The sequence below is a fragment of the Cnephaeus nilssonii genome (genome assembly GCF_951640355.1).
Source record: "Cnephaeus nilssonii genome assembly, chromosome: 6".
NCBI lineage: Eukaryota > Metazoa > Chordata > Mammalia > Chiroptera > Vespertilionidae > Cnephaeus > Cnephaeus nilssonii.
This window is the reverse complement of record NC_137077.1, coordinates 54,012,594-54,029,870: the sequence shown is the minus strand read 5'-3', so window position 1 is coordinate 54,029,870 and position 17,277 is coordinate 54,012,594. Positions and strand designations below refer to the sequence as shown.

At 43.1% G+C, this 17,277-nt stretch overlaps 1 protein-coding gene across 1 annotated transcript in view; it reads left to right on the top strand.

The window, feature by feature from the left end:
• The window catches only part of LOC307102247 (retinol dehydrogenase 16-like), a gene marked incomplete at its 3' end in the record, with an annotated part of 56,218 nt that extends 45,009 nt beyond the window's left edge, over positions 1 to 11,209 (top strand). The window contains exons 3-5 of the mRNA XM_079775744.1: positions 9,157 to 9,415; positions 10,282 to 10,445; positions 10,992 to 11,209. Coding sequence (XP_079631870.1) covers positions 9,157 to 9,415; positions 10,282 to 10,445; positions 10,992 to 11,209 — 641 coding nt within the window. The remainder of the gene's footprint in view (positions 1 to 9,156; positions 9,416 to 10,281; positions 10,446 to 10,991) is intronic.
• Positions 11,210 to 17,277: the final 6,068 nt, after the last annotated feature.

Sequence of the window (17,277 nt, the reverse complement as noted above, 5' to 3'; positions counted from 1 at the left end):
TGTGTCCTCTCTCTCTCTTTTACTGCAATTGTGCCTGTCATGTTAAGGGGGAAGAAAAAAGACAGTGATCTCATTTATCTAAGAAATGTAAAACACCATCAATGCAGAAAATATGGAAAGCACAGGGATAGAGAAAACTCACCATAATTTCACAACCTAGAAATAATGCTGTTAACATTTTGACATATATTATATTTTGTCCATAGTTTGTATCCTTTTCTGTGCATTAATAGAAGATGAGCAATTATACAACATAATGAAATTTCTTCAAAAACATTAATTAAAATATTTTAAAAAATCAATTACAGTTGACATTATATTAGTTTCAGGCGTACAGCACAGTGGTCAGTCATTTATCTGACTTATAAAGTGATCCCCCAATAAATCTAGTATCCACCTTGTACCACACGTAATTATTACAATAATACTGACCTATTCTCTATGCTGTACTTTACTCTCAGTGACTATTTCATAACTGCCCTTTGTACTTTTTTTTTCTTTTAATCATTATTGTTGAAAGTATTACATAGGTCCTCCTCTGTCCCCCAGGAATCTCTCCAGCCTGCTCCTGCCCCCCCCCCCTTTACCCTAACCCCAGATCCTCACCACCCCATTGTCTGTGTCCACGGGTTATGCATATATGCATACAAGTTCATTTGATTTCTTCCCACCCACCCTTCCCTGCCTTTGTACTTCTTAATCCCTTCACCATTTTCACCCCATCCCCCACGCCCCTCCCACCTAGCAATTTATCTATTTGTTTATCTGTAAGTTTGTTTCTGTCTTGATTGTTCATTTAGATTCCACATATAAGTGAAACCATATGGTATTTGTTTTTCTCTATTTGACTTATTTCACTTAGCTTATATAATACCTTCTAGGTCCATCCATGTTGTCAAAACTGGTAAGATTTCATTCTTTTTTTATAGCTGAGTAATATTTGTACTACTTCTTTATCCAGTTGTCTATTGAAGGCCACTTATGTTGCTTCCATAACTTGGCTACTGTAAATAATGCTGTAATGGACATAGGGGTGCATATATCTTTTCCAATTAGTGTTTTGGATTTTTTTTGAAGAAATACCCATCGTGGGATTGCTGGGTTACATGGTAGTTCTATGTTTAATTTTTGAGGAACCTCCATACTGTTTTTCATAGTGGGTACACCAATTTGCATTTCCACCAACAGTGCACAGTGTTTCCTTTTTCTTCACATCCTTGCCAACATTTGTTGTTTGTTGATTCTTAATATATATATATATATTTTTATTTCAGAGATGAAGGGAGAGGGAGAGATAGAAACATCAATGATCAGAGAAAATCATTGATAAGCTGCCTCCTGCATGCCCCCCAATGGGGATCAAGCCCACAACCTGCGCATGTGCCCTGAGTGGGAATCGAACTATGACCTCCTGTTCATAGGTTGACGATCAACCTCTGAGCTCCTTTCTTTCCTCCTGCTGGGCTGTTTGTTGATTTTTTGATGATAGCTATTCTGACAGATGTGAGGTGATATTTCACTTTGGTTTTAATTTGTATTTTTCTGATAATTAGTGATGTTGATGAAATTTTCATATGTCTATTGGCCAGCTTTATGTCCTCTTTGGAGAAATATCTATCAGGTCCTCTGCCCATTTTTTAATCAGATTGTTTGTCTTTTTGGTGTTAAGATGAATTTCTTATATGTTTTGGATATTAACCCCTTACAGGATATATCATTGGCGAATATCTTCTCCCATTCTGTAGGTTGTCTTTTCGTTTCATTTATGGTTTTCTTTGCTGTGCAAAAACTTTTTATTTTGATGTAGTCCCATTTGTTTACTCTTTTCTTTTGTTTCCCTTCCCCGAGAAGACATATCCAAAAAATATTTCGAAGACCAGTTTCTAAGAGTTTACTGTCTATGTTTTTCTTCTAGGAGTTTTATGGTTTGAGTCTGATTTAATTTAAATCCTTAATTCATTTATTCTTGTATTGGGTGTAAGAAAGTAGTCTATTTTAATTTTTGAGCATGTGTTTGTTCAGATTTTCCAGTACTATTTATTGTAGAGACCGACTTTATCCCATTGTATATTCTTTTTTTTAATAATAAATCTTTATTGTTCAGATTATTGCAGGTGTTCCTCTTTTTTTCCCTCTCATAGCTCCCCTCCACCTGATTCCCCACCCCACCCCATGCCCTTACCCCCCGCCACTGTCTTCATCCATAGGTGTAAGATTTTTGTCCAGTCTCTTCCTGCACCCTTCAGACCCTCTTCCCCCTGAGAATTGTCCATCCCCTCCCTTTCTATGTCCCTGATTCTATTATATTCACCAATCCATTCTGTTCTTCAGATTTTTTATTCACTTTATTTTTAGATTCACTTGTTGGTAGGTATGTATTTGATGTCTTTTTGTTGTTCATCATTTTTACCTTTACCTTTTTTTTCTTCTTCCTCTTCTTAAAGAATACCCTTCAGCATTTCATGTAATCCTGGTTTGGTGGTGATGAACTCCTTTAGCTTTTTCTTATCTGTGAAGCTCTTCGTCTGACCTTCAATTCTGAATGATAGCTTTGCTGGGTAGCGTAATCTTGGTTGTAGGTTCTTGCTGTTCATCACTTTGAATATTTCTTGCCACTCCCATCTGGCCTGCGTAGTTTCTGTTGAGAAATCAGCTGACAGTCGTATGGGTACTCCCTTGTAGGTAACTAACCGTTTTTCTCTTGCTGCTTTCAAGATTCTCTCTTTGTCTTTTGCCCTTGGCATTTTAATTATGATGTGTCTTGGTGTGGTCCTCTTTGGATTCCTCTTGTTTTGGGTTCTGTGTGCTTCCTGAACTTGTAAGTTTATTTCTTTCACCAGGTGGGGAAAGTTTTCTGTCATTATTTCTTCAAATAGGTTTTCAGTATCTTGCTCTCTCTCTTCTTCTGGCACCCCAAAAATTCGGATGTTGGTACGCTTAAAGCCATCCCAGAGGCTCCTTACGTTATCCTCACACTTTTGGATTCTTCTTTCTTTCCGCCTCTCTGGTTGGGTATTTTTTGCTTCCTCATATTCCAGGTCTTTGGTTTGACTCTTCGGGTATGGTGATCTACAGTTGAGTTTCTGTATATTCTTTATTTCAGACAGTGTATGCTTAATTTCTGACTGGTCCTTTTCCATTTTTTTTTTGGTATTCTCATTAAGGTCCTTGAAGTTCTCTTCAAGTTTCTCAGCGGTTTTTAGAAGATTCTTGAGTAACCTTATAAATGTGGTTCTGAAAACTGTGTTGTCCAGTAGTTTAATTTCCTCCATCTCTCCTATTCGTGACATGCTTCGGTGTTTTCACATTTTGGCTGCCTCCCTGTGTTGATGGAGTGGCTTTGTGTGGTCAGTGACCTATAGGGGCCGGTAGCTCAGCTTCCCCAATCACCCTAGGTGGTCACTTTTGGTACACCCCTTTGTGGGCTGAGTGGAAAGTCTTGGTGTAGTTAAGCCTTGATTGCTGTTGGTACCCTGGGAGGAATTGACCTCCAGGCCAATTGGCTGTGAGGACCCGCTGTGTCTATAATGGAAGCACTGCTGCGCTGGAGACACGCTTGTGGTACAGGGCTTGTTTCAGTGGGGCTTTGGTGCTCACTCAGTCTGCCTCCCGAATGTGTCACTTATGGATGTGAGGAGTTGAAATCTGGTGTCTCACACTGACCTCTAGGTATACTGGCTTCTGGCTCTCCAATGGGGTGCAGTTCAGCTGCTGTCTGAGGCCACCCTGCAGGAGCTACAGCGAGAACTGCTGTCCTCTCCTCCCTGCTTGTAGCTTGGAGGCTTTGGAGCTGTCTGTACCGGGTTGCAAGTTTACTAGTTTAAACTGCAATAGAGAAGTCCATTCATATGCAAAAGCCGCTGCTAGGAGCTTGGGTGTGTTTGTAGATTGTGCGGGGTGGAGTCTCAGGGCGTCACTAGGCTAGGGCGTGGCCAACAGCAATGGCTGGCAGTGAGCCGCCTCCAACCGCGTCCCCACAACTGCGTCCCCGCTCCGCAGCCAACAATTGTACCTCCACGCAGCTCTGCTAATAAGCCACCCTCACTCTCCAACCCGCTGGCAGACAGCTCAGTTTCTCCCCAGAAACTGGATTTCAGAGAGATTGGGGGCTTGTCTCTCTTCGGATTGAAGAAAGCAATGCCCGCCTCCAGCTGGGCTCCGCCGCCAGTTCGTATTGCGCGTGCACTCCCCTGTACCTCAGTTTTTCAGCGTTTGCTCCCTGATTGCGCCCGTCTATTTCGGTCTAGTTGTAGAGGTTCCGCTCAGCCAGCTTTCCGGTTGTTCTGGGTGATAGACGTTCTATCTTTTAGTTGTAGTTTTGGAAATTGTTGTGGTCTGCAGCAGCCCAGATGTTTATCTACGCCGCCATCTTGGATCTCTTTCCTCCCATTGTATATTCTTGCCTCCTTTGTCATAGATTGCTTGGCCGATGGGTGTGGGTTCATTTCATGGCTCTCTATTCTATTCCATTGATCTATGTGTCTGTTTTTATGTCAGCACCATGCTTTTTAAAAAATTGAATTTATTGGGGTGACATTGGTTAATAAAATTATGTAAGTTTCAGATATGCAATTCTACAGTACATCATCTGTATATTGTATTGTGTGTTTACCACTCCAAGTCAAGTCTTCTTCCATCACCAATTATCCCCTCCTTACTTCTTCTACCTCCTGCATTTCCCCTTCCTCCTGGCAATCACCACGCTGTTGTCTGTGTCCATGAGTCAGTGGGGCTTTGGTGCTCACTCAGTCTGCCTCCCGAATGTGTCACTTATGGATGTGAGGAGTTGTTTTCTTGTTTTTTTTTTCTTTGCTTAATCCCTTCACCATCTCACCCAGCTTCCAACCCCCGCCTCTCTGACACCTATTATGTTCTTTTGATTATTATAGTCCTGTAGTATGGTTTGTTATCAGATAACGTGTTACTTCCAAAATTGTTCTTCTTTCTCATGATTGCTTTGGCTAGTCAGGGCCTTTTGTGGTTCCATATAAGTTTTAGTACTATTTTTAGTTCTGTGAAAAATGCCAATAGTATTTTGATAGGGATTGCGTTGAATTTATAGATTGATTTTGGTAGTACGGACATTTTAACAAGGGTAATTATTACTATACATTAGCATGGTATATGCTTCTATTTATTTGTATCTTACTCAAATTCTTTCTTCAATAGCGTATAATTTTCTGAGTACAGGTCTTTTACTTCTTTGATTAAATTGATTCCTAGGTTTTTGGTGTGTTTTTAAAAAATGAAATTTTAAATGAGATTGTTTTCTTAATTTCCCTTTCTGATGTTTCATTATTGGTACATAAAAATGCAACCGAACCCTGGCCTTGTGGCTCAGTTGAGTGAAGCATCATCCCATGCACAAGAAGGTTTCAGGTTCAATCCCTACCTGGGCAGATATGGAAGGCAACCAATCAATGTTCAACCAATCAATGTTCTCTATCACATTTCTCTCTCTCTCTCTCTCTCTCTCTCTCTCTCTCTCTCTCTCTCCCTGTCTTTAAAATCCATAAGCAGCCCTGGCTGGTTTGGCTCAGTGGATAGAGCATTGGCATGCAGACTGAAGGTTTCTGGGTTCGATTCCAATCAAGGGCACATGCCGGGCTTTTGGGCTCGATCCCCAGTAAGGCGTGTGCAGAAGGCAGTCCATCAATGATTCTCTCTCATCATTGATGTTTCTAGCTCTCTCTCTCCCTCTCCATTCCTCTCTGAAACCAATGAAAATATATTTAAAATAAAATCAAATCAATAAGCACATACTCAGGTGAGGATTTTGAAAACATGCAACCAATTTCTGAATATTAGTTTTTTATCATGCTACTTTTACTGAATTCATTAATCAGTTCTAATAGTTTCTTTGTGGACTCTTTAAAGTTCTCTCTATATAATATCATGTCATATGCACCTTTTCTAATTGGATGCCTTTTACTTCTTTTCTTGTCTGATTGCTGTGGCTAGGACTTCCAAAACTGTGTTGAATAGAAGTGGTGAAAGTGGACACCCTTGTTTTGTTCCTGATCTTAACACATTGCGGACCAGTAGTTTTATTGCTAGCTTTACCCAGTGGCCAGATAAATTTCTATTGAACTAGTACAAAACAGTTTTACATAAATGTTAAAGGCACGCTTTAAAATTAAATACCCATTGCATTTTGAAGTTATTTATTACATGTTCTTACAAGCTAATATCTTTTTAAAGTATGATAGTTTGTAAAACACTGTGTAATATGAAAAGGAACTAAACAAACCTGGCAAATGTAACGCGTTTCTCTTCTCTTACCATTACTTTTGCATACTTTGCAAACTTTGGTAGGATATTTCTTATTATCTGAAGATGGAATTTGCACACGGATGTGCTGCTTCATGTTGCCTGACAATCTTTATGGGTGATCTTTCTGAGGAGCTCTCGTACTTCTAACATCTGATGGATTAGGATTGCTAAATTCTGGATCTGCACATTTATCTACTTGGGATGAGATCCACTCTGTTGCTACAGTTAAAAGAAAGTCTTTATATCTTACTTGGCTTTCTGGATTGAGCACTTGATAAATCCTGAATGACTTGAATAGTCCACAATTAACCAGGTAAAGCACTACTTTCTTCGTCCATTTTATTGTTTTTCTATGGATACTATATGTTGAAAGATATTGGTCAGCAAGATCAACACCTTGCATACAGTTATTATACTGCACAATAGAAACTGGCTTCTTTATTTCCTCTCCAGTATGCCGATTTGTCTTTTCTGTTTTACAAGAGGAAGCATCATGGATAGTTGAAATAATTCGAACTTCTCTTTTATCCTTCCAAATCAATAATACAATGTCACCTTTACTTTGGAAGGCTATTTCACCTCATTTAAGCGTAGATGCTTGTGCCCTGTTCATCTTTCAAACATTTTGGCAAGCCTCTATTTGTTCGAATTGTTCCACAAACTCTTGTTTTATGTAGTAACTAGTGGCCCAGTGCAAGAAATTTGTGCACGGGTGTGTGTGTCCCTCAGCCCAGCGTGCACCCTCTCCAATCTGGGACCCCTTGAGGGATGTCCGACTGCCCTCTCACAATTCAGGACTGCTGGCTCCCAACTGCTCACTTGCCTGCCTTCCTGATTGCCCATAACTGCTTCTGCCTGGTCACCTCCTAACCACTTCCCTGCTAGCCTGATTGATGCCTAACTACTCCCCTGCCAGCCTGTTTGCCCCTAACTGCCCTCCCCTGCAGGCCTGGCCCACCCAACTGCCCTTCCCTGCAGGCCCAGTCTCCCCCAACTTCCCTCCTCTCCAAGCCTGGTCATCACTAACTGCCCTCCCCTGCGGGCTTGATCACCCCCAACTGCCCTCCCTTGTAGGTCTGGTCCCTCACAACTGCCCTCCCCTGCTGGCCATCTTGTGGTGCCCATCTTGTGTCCACATTGGGGCAGTCATCTTTGACCACATGGAGGCAGCCACCTTGTGTGTTGGAGTGACAGTTAATTTGCATATCATTCTTTTATTAGATAGGTTTCTGCAATTGAAACGCTATTGTAACAGTTATCCTGATGTATGTGATGTCCCAGTTCCAGATACGGCTGAAGTAGTGACAGTATAGAGTCGTTCAATTTTTTTCCTTCACCTGTGTAAATTTCCATATTGCAAATATACCCAGTTTTGCTCTCACATAGCATTCTTACAGGTAAACCATGTTTAATAATTGTAGCTGGGTTGTAAGTTTGAAATAGAAGACATCCCCTCCAGGGATCATGCCTTCGTATAATGATAATTCTCGCATAGGTTTATATATTGTTTGAAACCTACGAATAAAATGGTGGAGAACAGATTGAATTTTAAATAGCCTGGATGAAGATTTAGTCATGTTTGCATTGTCGTTGAAATGCCAATAAGTCCAGATTTGTTGAAAACTATTTCGACTCATCATCTGAGGAAACATTGGAACAGCTAGAACTGGATTTGTAGTCCAATATTCTTTCCAAGTATTCTTTCGAGTATGCCCTATTAGCACTGTAAGTCCTAAAATTTTTTTCATATCTGTTGGAGTACAGGAGACCACTTTATTGCTTTCAAAATTTTGTGCTTTCCTAAATTTTGGTTTTAATATATTTTTGATTGATATCAAAATGGTTCAAACAGATCGTCATCAAAAATGAAGTTGGTGACTTCAATGATGTTCTTAGAAGCAGACAGCATAACTGTAACCCCAGAATTACCTTCAATATTTTCCAAATTAGGTTGAAAGTCCTCTTTTGACCAATCATTATCTCGGCAACCAAGATGCAAATTACACTCAAAATCATGTGTGGAATTGTTCAAATTTTCAGGTTCAGAATCACTTGAAATTTCTATTTTTCACCTTTTTGAAGGAATACCCATATCACTGCCACTGTCAAAGCTTTCATCACTTTCACTTGGACTATCTGATAAATTGTCAGCAAATATATCCAGAATTTTATCATGTTCTTCATCACTATCCATGGTTACTGAGCACTTTAAAAATATCAATTTGATATAAAAAGTTATTTTTATTACTAATGACAACAGACTAATTACTTTTAATTCCTTTTGTAATTTTTAACTTCAGCGAACACATTTTCCATTACAGTCTTTCTCTAAATGACAACAATGAAAATCTGAGAATTCTTGTGATTGGCCAAAAGCCTTAGAACAGAAAAATGAGAATTCTCCTGATCCGTCCACAATGTGTTATGGAAAACTGTCCCTTATTTTTTGGTCATTTATACAAAGTGGTTTTGTTCCTCTCTTCCTCTTCATTCTTCATTCTCTCTCTGTCTGTGTCTCTCTCTTTCCCTCATGGGAACAACACTGATATGTGAAAACTCAAACATGGCTCTCTGTGATCCACACTGTGGACTCACTAGATTTCCTCAGCATCAGTCCCGTCTCATCAAATCTCCTCTAACAGGCAGGGGGCTGGGCACTAGGAATAAACCAGGAGGAAGGCTGACTCTGTCACCACAGCTTACAGGGTCTGCACTGCCCCAAACCCTGCAGACAGCATGTAGTTATCTGTTATCTGTTCTACCCGCTCCCCATGTCGCCTCCTCCTCCTGTCCTCACTCAGTTGAAAGGTGAATTGGAACCACAGCTGTGTCCTCACTGCACGGTCTCAGCACAGTCTTCCTCTCTCCCCTCTGTGTGCCCAGGACTCTGGGGCCTGGTGAATAATGCTGGCATCTCTGTGCCCACGGCACCCAATGAGTGGCTGACCAAACAAGACTTCGTAAAGATACTCAACGTGAACCTGTTGGGGGTAATCGAGGTGACCCTGAGTCTGCTGCCCCTGGTGAGGAAGGCAAAGGGCCGAGTCGTCAATGTCTCCAGCGTCTTCGGACGTGTAGCCTTGATTAGTGGGGGCTACTGCATCTCTAAGTACGGCGTTGAGGCCTTCTCGGACTCCCTCAGGTATTGGACTGGGACAGAGGCCATCCCTTGGGTCTTCTGCTTCTGTGCTTCTGGGGGAGCCTTTTCCAAGGGGTTGATTTCACACAGCCTCAGAGGCTTTTCCTTCCAGATCCTTCTCTCTTGCTTTTTGCCAGGCATTCATTGGGAAACACTTTTTTATCTTCTGGAGGTCTGGATGGGCCTCAGGGCAATGGAGTTGATTCAACCTGTCCCTGCCCACAGTCAGAAAGCATCTGAGGCAGAACTGGAACTGATCTGACTCCACTGCACAGCCCATGCGTGTACATAACTGCTATGGGAATTGGGTTCCAGGGGCCCTGTTGGCAGTGAAGCCCCAGGGAAGGACTTTATTCAGGGATCTTCCTCATCACATCAGCAGTAGAGACTGCACTGGCTTCAGGGCTGAGGATGGCTGTGATGGAGGCAGGGAGGTGCAGCGGGGTGAGACAGCAGGCGAAGAGAGCTCCTTAGAGGACCTGTGACCTGAGGGTTGACCTGGGTGGGAAAGAAGAGGGAGGGGTTTGAGGAGCATGGGAAAGATAAAACAGGCACAGCCAATTTTTTATTGCATGTGACAGAAATACAAGGGCATAGAATTTAAGTGGTGCCTTTCAGCAGAATTGGTAGGATTTAGTTATAAGCAAATGTATGTAAATACTTGCAAAAGTACTCAAACTCTGTAGAGAGGCAATACTATCATCATAAATTTTCTCCTCCTGTCTGCTGCACTTCACAACTCCCCACACTTTTGAGCTTAATCTACTGTAATCTTATATTGGTGTTTTATTGGGTTGGGTTTTTTCCAGGTGTTGTTTTCTTTTATGAGACCTCTGAAGTCTTTGCCTCTCTGTCGGTTTGCCTTGCAGGAGGGAGCTCTCCCACTTTGGGGTGAAAGTGACTATCATTGAGCCCGGATACTTCAAGACTTTTGTGACCAGTACTCCGGTGCTTTCTAGGAACTTCCAAGAGGCATGGCATAAGGCCAACCCAGAGGTCAAGGAGGCCTATGGGGAGAGGTTTCTGGCATACCGTGAGTGAGCCTTGTGGTTCATGGGGATAGAAGCAGACCATTGTCCTGTAGTCTAGACTCATAGTTAGTACCACCTTAGTTTCAGGTCCAACCTCTGTGCTCTGTCTCACCAACAAACAGGAGACCTTTAATTCTATCTCCGTGGTCCCATGTTGTCAACTGGTAACCCAAAAAAAGGATCCAGGCTTGTTAGATGTGGCACCACTGTCTTATGTGAACTTCTCATGTTGTTGAGGATGAAACTAAAGCCAGAGAGAAAAGACACCCGTGACCTCCTGGTTAGCAAGTATAAGAGCAGCTGGCTTTCAGGCACTTAGATTTCTAGTGTCTGTGGAGACCTTCAGTTGTGTGTTGCACACATTCCTAGGAATAACGCCAGAGGTGGATTAGAGCGAAGCAGTTGTGCCTGGGGGAGGAGGGAGGCACCCACTAAGGAGTTTAGGTGGATTCAATGTAGGGGACCAGCAAGTCTAGAAACTCATTCTGTAAGCTGATCTTAATGGGTGGAGGTGGGAATACATCTGCATCCTTTCTCATTCTTAACAGGCCTGAAAACAACTCGATTGTTGCATAAAATATGCACACAGGATCTGTCCTTGGTGACGAACTGCATGGAACATGCTCTGACCTCCTGCCATCCCCGCACCAGATACTCACCTGGCTGGGATGCCAAGCTCATCTACCTTCCCATGAGCTACATGCCCACCTTCCTGGTGGATGCCGTGGTCAACTGGAGTAACCCAATACCTTCTAAGGCCATGTGACCCAAGATTGTCGTGCATAGTAGGGGGAATTGGGTACTGTGTGAGGGAGGGGATTCATCTGTAGAGAGAACTATGGTGCATTTTTGTTCACATTCTCAAATGCTGTTATTAAAGTAAAATTAAATAATTGATTCAAAGAATATATATTTCTTTAAAGCCAGGGAAGGTTTCTGTGCAGGACAGGGACTAATGTTGCAGAACCTTGTTCTTTCCAATATTCCTAATACTCTGCCAGCCCCTTCACCATCCACAATTCACCAAAAACCCTGTGTTATCCTCATAATTAGCTAGTTATTAATATAAGAAAGGAAGCAAACGGGAATCAAATAATAAGCTTAGTAATCAAACATTAAGCTGAATAAACTGGGAAGCTGAAGCAGATATCAGGACAGCATTCCAATGAGTTGGCAAGGAAGCTATAGCATAAACAGACTCATTCACACACTCCAGGGGACTGCCATGGAGGAGACTTAATCCCCAAAGCTCACAGGAAAATCACCCCGAGGTGCTGCCCTGCCCACCCACACTGGATTCCCAGAGGAAGGAGGAGGGGAAATTCCTCTGCTGGGCACATGAGCAGTAGAAACCAGATGATGTAACAGAACTTTTGGACATGCACAATAAAAGTTGTTCGCACAGGAGGGAGGTGTTTCCTTTTGGGCATGCTCAGTGAGAGCCAGGGTGATGCCAGATGGGCAGAGCCTAGCCTGGGAAAAACTGGGAAGGTGATCAGATTGGATAGAAGGTGTGGAACCCCAGTGGGTCCAGAAAAGGGCTTGGTTGGGAGGAGCGTCTCCCCCCCCCCCCCCCCCCACACACACACACAAACCAGGAAGAATCAGAAAGTTGGTTGGATGGACTGAATGACACCTTGTTCTTTACTATGACCCAAGAAAATATGGAGAATTAACAGCCCTGTCACTGTTGCTTCTAGACCAGTGGTTCTCAACCTTCTTAATGTCATCAGTCTTTATTACAGTTCCTCATGTTGTGGTGACCTCAACCATAAAATTATTTTCGTTGCTACTTCATAACTATAATTTTGCTACTGTTATGAATTGTAATGTGAATATCTGATATGCAGGATGTCTTAGGCGACCCCTGGGAAAGGGTCATTCGACCCCCAAAGGGATTGCGACTCCCAGGTTGAGAACCACTGTTCTAGGCCCTGCCCGCCCTCTATGTCCCTGAAGGCTTACTAGTCTTAATGCTCTTAACCTCAAATAAAATCTTGCCATCACATTTATGTATTTACTAGAGGCCCGATGCACGAAATTTGTGCAAGTGGCTTGACCCTCACAGCCCCGGCTTTGTCCAGAAGGTCTTCCAGAAGGATGTCCGGTCTAATTAGCATATTACACTTTTATTATTATAGATTTTTCCCATCACATTTAACCTTCTCCACATGTGTGCCTTTTGAAATTCTTTTCTCTCAACAGCACAAATGAACCTGTTTTCACCAGTAACACCTGCACCTGCCAATGAGGTCTATGGGTCTGTTTTACAATCCTTGCAGTGTCTGCCCCCTGTCTCTTCCAGAGAAGTTTCCTGCAAGCTGAGTGGACTTGGGACTTGGGAGGATGGGGCAAGGATGGCCTTTGGAGGGTGAGAGGAGACAGTGACACTTCCTGGAGCCAAGGGTGCAGTCTGCACTAGGTGTGGCAAGAGGCCTCCTCACCTGTTCCCAGAGTCTGCCCTGAGCATTCACTCCAGCGTGAACTTTGGAATTTCCTGGCATAGAAGGTGACCTTGACTTCCTGAGTAGCTATTGCCTTGGGATTGAGGCAGGGTGTTTCAAAGCTAGTCTCTTGATGTTCAATGCAGGCCTGTCTATTTAACCCTAGTCCTGGGATTTTAAGTGTATCTTTCCCAACCAGGGTGTGGAAAGTAATTATTCATGGTTTTTCTTTTTCTCATACCCCTCATCCACTGGGTTCCTTTCTCTTCTCTGGTTTTTCCTTCATTACTGTCTCTTACCCATTTCTCTATACCTGTCTATATGTCTCTCCTATAAGATAGTGTTGAATACTACTTTATCTCAGACTCTGTCCATGCATTTAACAAAGATGGGCTTATTGCCTATGTGTGCCAGGCACTGAGGAGCAGAAAAATGAGAAGGACCACCCCTGCCATTTAGTAGCTAAACTCGTTTGCAAACTCTGACTGCCTGTAACCAGCACATTCCTGTTTCCTCTCCTACACTCTTTTTCCTTATAGCATGCATCACACTGTTGTTGACTTAATAAAATTACCTTAATTGGAACCACACATGTGTTCTCACTACAGGGTCACAACACAGTGTTGCTCTCTTACTCCCACTGTGCCCAGGACTCTGGGGCCTGGTGAATAATTGGCATTGTCTGTGCCCACGGCACCCAACGAATGACTGACCAAACAAGACTTCATAACAATGCTCAGTGTGAACCTGTTGGGGGTGATCCAGGTGACCCTGAGTCTGCAACCCCTGGTGACATCGGCAAGGGGCAGTGCGGTCAACGTCTCCAGCATCTTGGGTGTGTGTCCGTGTATGATGGGCGTACTGCATCTCCAATACAGTGTTGAGGTCTTCTCTGATTCCTTCAGGTTTTGGGCTGGGACAGGGGCCCTCCCTCAGTCCTCCTGCTTCTGTGCTTCTGGGGAGGACTTTTCCAGGGAGTTCATTTCACACAGCTTCAGAGGTTTTTCCTTCCAGATTCCTCTCTCTTGCTTTGTGCCAGACATTCGTTAGGAAGCAATTTTTTATCTTTTGGGGATCAGGATGGGCCTCAGGTCTATAAAATTTGATTTAACCTAACCCTGTCCTGGAGGAGGGCCCACAGTGACTAAGGCAGAATTGGAACCTGAATAACTTGGCTGCAGAATCCATGTCCTTAACCCCTAGGATAGTCAGTTCAGGGAGTCTTGGAGCTGGGGGTAGAGCATTTGACTGAACTCTACAGATACTTCTGGGCACATCTGTGAGTCACAATTAACGTCTGAGGATAACAAGGCTTGTCCCCTGGCCTAAAATGTCTGACAGCCGAGAAAGGGACAAGAGATACAGAAATGGTATGGCCATCACTTGTGATGGTTGTGACCATGTTAGCCATGGTGGCGTGGTAGCCAGTGGAATGGGGGAGGGTCCTGGAGAGGGGTCTGAGCTGAGGAATGAAGAACTGAACTTGGAAACCTGGCAACGTAGGGTGGAAGGCTTCCTGGCTGTGGGAAGTAAGGGTGAGTAATGATTGACTGCCTCTGCTGTGGGGTTTTCCAGGGATAAACATCTAGGCCTGGCCTGGCAGGAAGGATGCTGGAAAGGTGGGCTCATGAGGGTGTGGCCCTGGACAGGCCATGGACTTTCATGCTGTTGGTGGCAACACAACCCCATGGAAAATATTAAATCAGGGGAGCTACTTTGTCAGATCAGCCTCTAGAGAACTCCCGGGCTGGAGGATAGAGAATGGCTCTGAATGTGGGGAAGCTGAGACCATAGGCAGAGAGAGATGCACCTTAGAGGACTGCTTGCTAGGGAGTTGACAAGAGCAGGAGATGACTGAGGAGTATGGAGGAGACTGATAGAATTTAAGGAGAAAGAGGAGGAGACAGCTTTTAAGCAGTGCTTTGCAACATAATAGGTAGGATTTATTTATTTATTTATTATTATTATTAATTTTATTTAATAAATCTTTATTGTTCAGATTATTACAATTGTTCCTCCCTCCCCCCCATAGCTCCCCTACACCCGGTTCCCATCCCACCCTCTGTCCCTACCCTCCCGACAGTCCTCATCCATAGTTGTACGATTTTTGTCCAGTCTCTTCCTGCACCCCCACACCTCTGTCCCTCCAAGAATTGTCAGTCCACTCCCTTTCTATCTCCTGATTCTATTATATTCACCAGTTTATTCTGTTCCTCAGATTTTTATTCACTTGATTTTTAGATTCACTTGTTGGTAGGTATGTATTTGTTGTTCATAATTTTTATCTTTACCTTTTTCTTCTTCCTCTTCTTAAAGAATACCTTTCAGCATTTCATATAATACTGGTTTGGTGGTGATGAACTCCTTTAGATTTTTCTCATCCGTGAAGCTCTTTATCTGACCTTCAATTCTGAATGATAGCTTTGCTATGTAGAGTAGTCTTGGTTGTAGGTTCTTGCTATTCATCACTTTGAATATTTCTTGCCACTCTTGTCTGGCCTGCATAGTTTCTGTTGAGAAATCAGCTGACAATTGTATGGCTGCTCCCTTGTAGGTAATTAACTGTTTTTCTCTTGCTGCTTTTAATATTCTCTCTTTGTCTTTTTCCCTTGGCATTTTAATTATGATGTGTCTTGGTGTGGTCCTCTTTGGATTCCTTTTTTTTGTGGGTTCTGTGCGTTTCCTGGACTTGTAAGTCTATTTCTTTCACCAGGTGGGGAAAGTTTTCTGTCATTATTTCTTCAAATAGGTTTTCAGTATCTTGCACTCTCTCTTCTTCTGGCACCCCCATAATTTGGATGTTTGTACACTTGAAGTTGTCCCAGAGGATCCTTACACTATCTTCATATTTTTGGATTCTTTTTTCTTTTTGCTTTTCCAGTTGAGAGTTTTTTGCTTCTTTGTATTTCAAATCTTTGACTTGATTCTTGTGATCCTCTAGTCTTCTGTTGGATCTCTGTATATTATTTTTTATTTCAGTAAGTGTATCCTTAATTTCTAGTTGGTCCTTTTTCATTTCCTCAAGGGTATTACTAAATTTATCGGCCTTTTTAGGAAATTCTTGAAAAACCTTATAACCGTGGTTTTGAACTCTATATCCAGTTGTTTGCTTTCCTCCATTTCTTTCATTTGTGACCTGTTTCTTTGTCTCTGCATTTTGGCTGCTTCTCTGAGTTGATAGAGTGGCTTTGTCTGCTAGGTGTCTTATAGGGCCCAGTAGCTCAGCCTCCCCAGTCACCTATGGTGGACACTCTTAGTGCACCCCTTTGTGGGCTGTGTGCACAGTCTTGTTGTAGTTAAGCCTTGATTGTTGTTATTATCACTGGGAGGAATTGATCTCCAGGCCAATTGGCTGTGAGGATCAGCAGTGTCTACGCTGGGAGAACTTCTGTGCTGGAGACACCCTTATGAGACAAGACTTGCAGAAGCCTCTGTGCTCAGCTTGGATGGGGTGGAGTCTCGGGGCAGAGCAGACAGCTATGGTTTTCTGTCAGCCCCACCCTAAAAGTCCCCTGGGTGTCAGTGTTTCACGGTAATTGCTGCAAGCACCTCTGAGAGAAAGCAGTACTCAAGTTTCGCCCACTGCCAGACAGTCCATTTTCTCCCCGAATGAGTCTGGGTCCCCTGGGTCTCGCCCGGAACTGGATTTCAGCACAGTCAGAAGCTTTTGTCTCCCGCCCGCTTGAGAAAGCCAGCTGCATACTCAGTTGCCCATCCTCTCTGCACGCCTCGGTTCCTCTGCCTTCGGCAGTTCCTCTGAGTCTCAGTGTGCTTTTCTCTTTCCTTCTAGTTGTAGAATTTCCACTCAGCCAGCCTTCCTGTAGTTCTGGATGATGTCCATTTTCTCTCTTAGTTGTAGTTTTGAAATTGTTGTGCAAGGCAGCAGTTTAGGTGTTTACCTATGCTGCCATCTTGGTTTCCTCTTCTATTATTATTTTTTAAAAATATTTTTTTATTGATTTCAGAGAGGAAGGGAGAGGGAGAGAGAGAAAGAAACATCAATGATGAGAAAGAATCATTGGTCCACTGCCTCCTGCATGCCTCACACTGGGGATTGAGGTCGCAACCCAGGCATGTGCCCTGAACAGGAATCCAACTGTGACCTCCTGGTTCATAGGTCAACTGTCAACCACTGAGCCATACTAGCTGGGCGCTATCACATTATTTGTAACCATCACCACCAACCATTTCTGTGGAAAGGGGTATTTTTAATTTTGCAGTTTTCTCTTCCTTTTTAAAATTGATTTTGAGACAGGAAGGGGGGGAGAGAGCGAGCGAGAGAGAGAGAGAGAGAGAGAGAGAGACATCAATCAGTTGCCTCCCAAACATGCCTGACCTGGGATCAAACCCACAACCTAGGTATGTGTGCTGACCAGGAATCGAACACGCC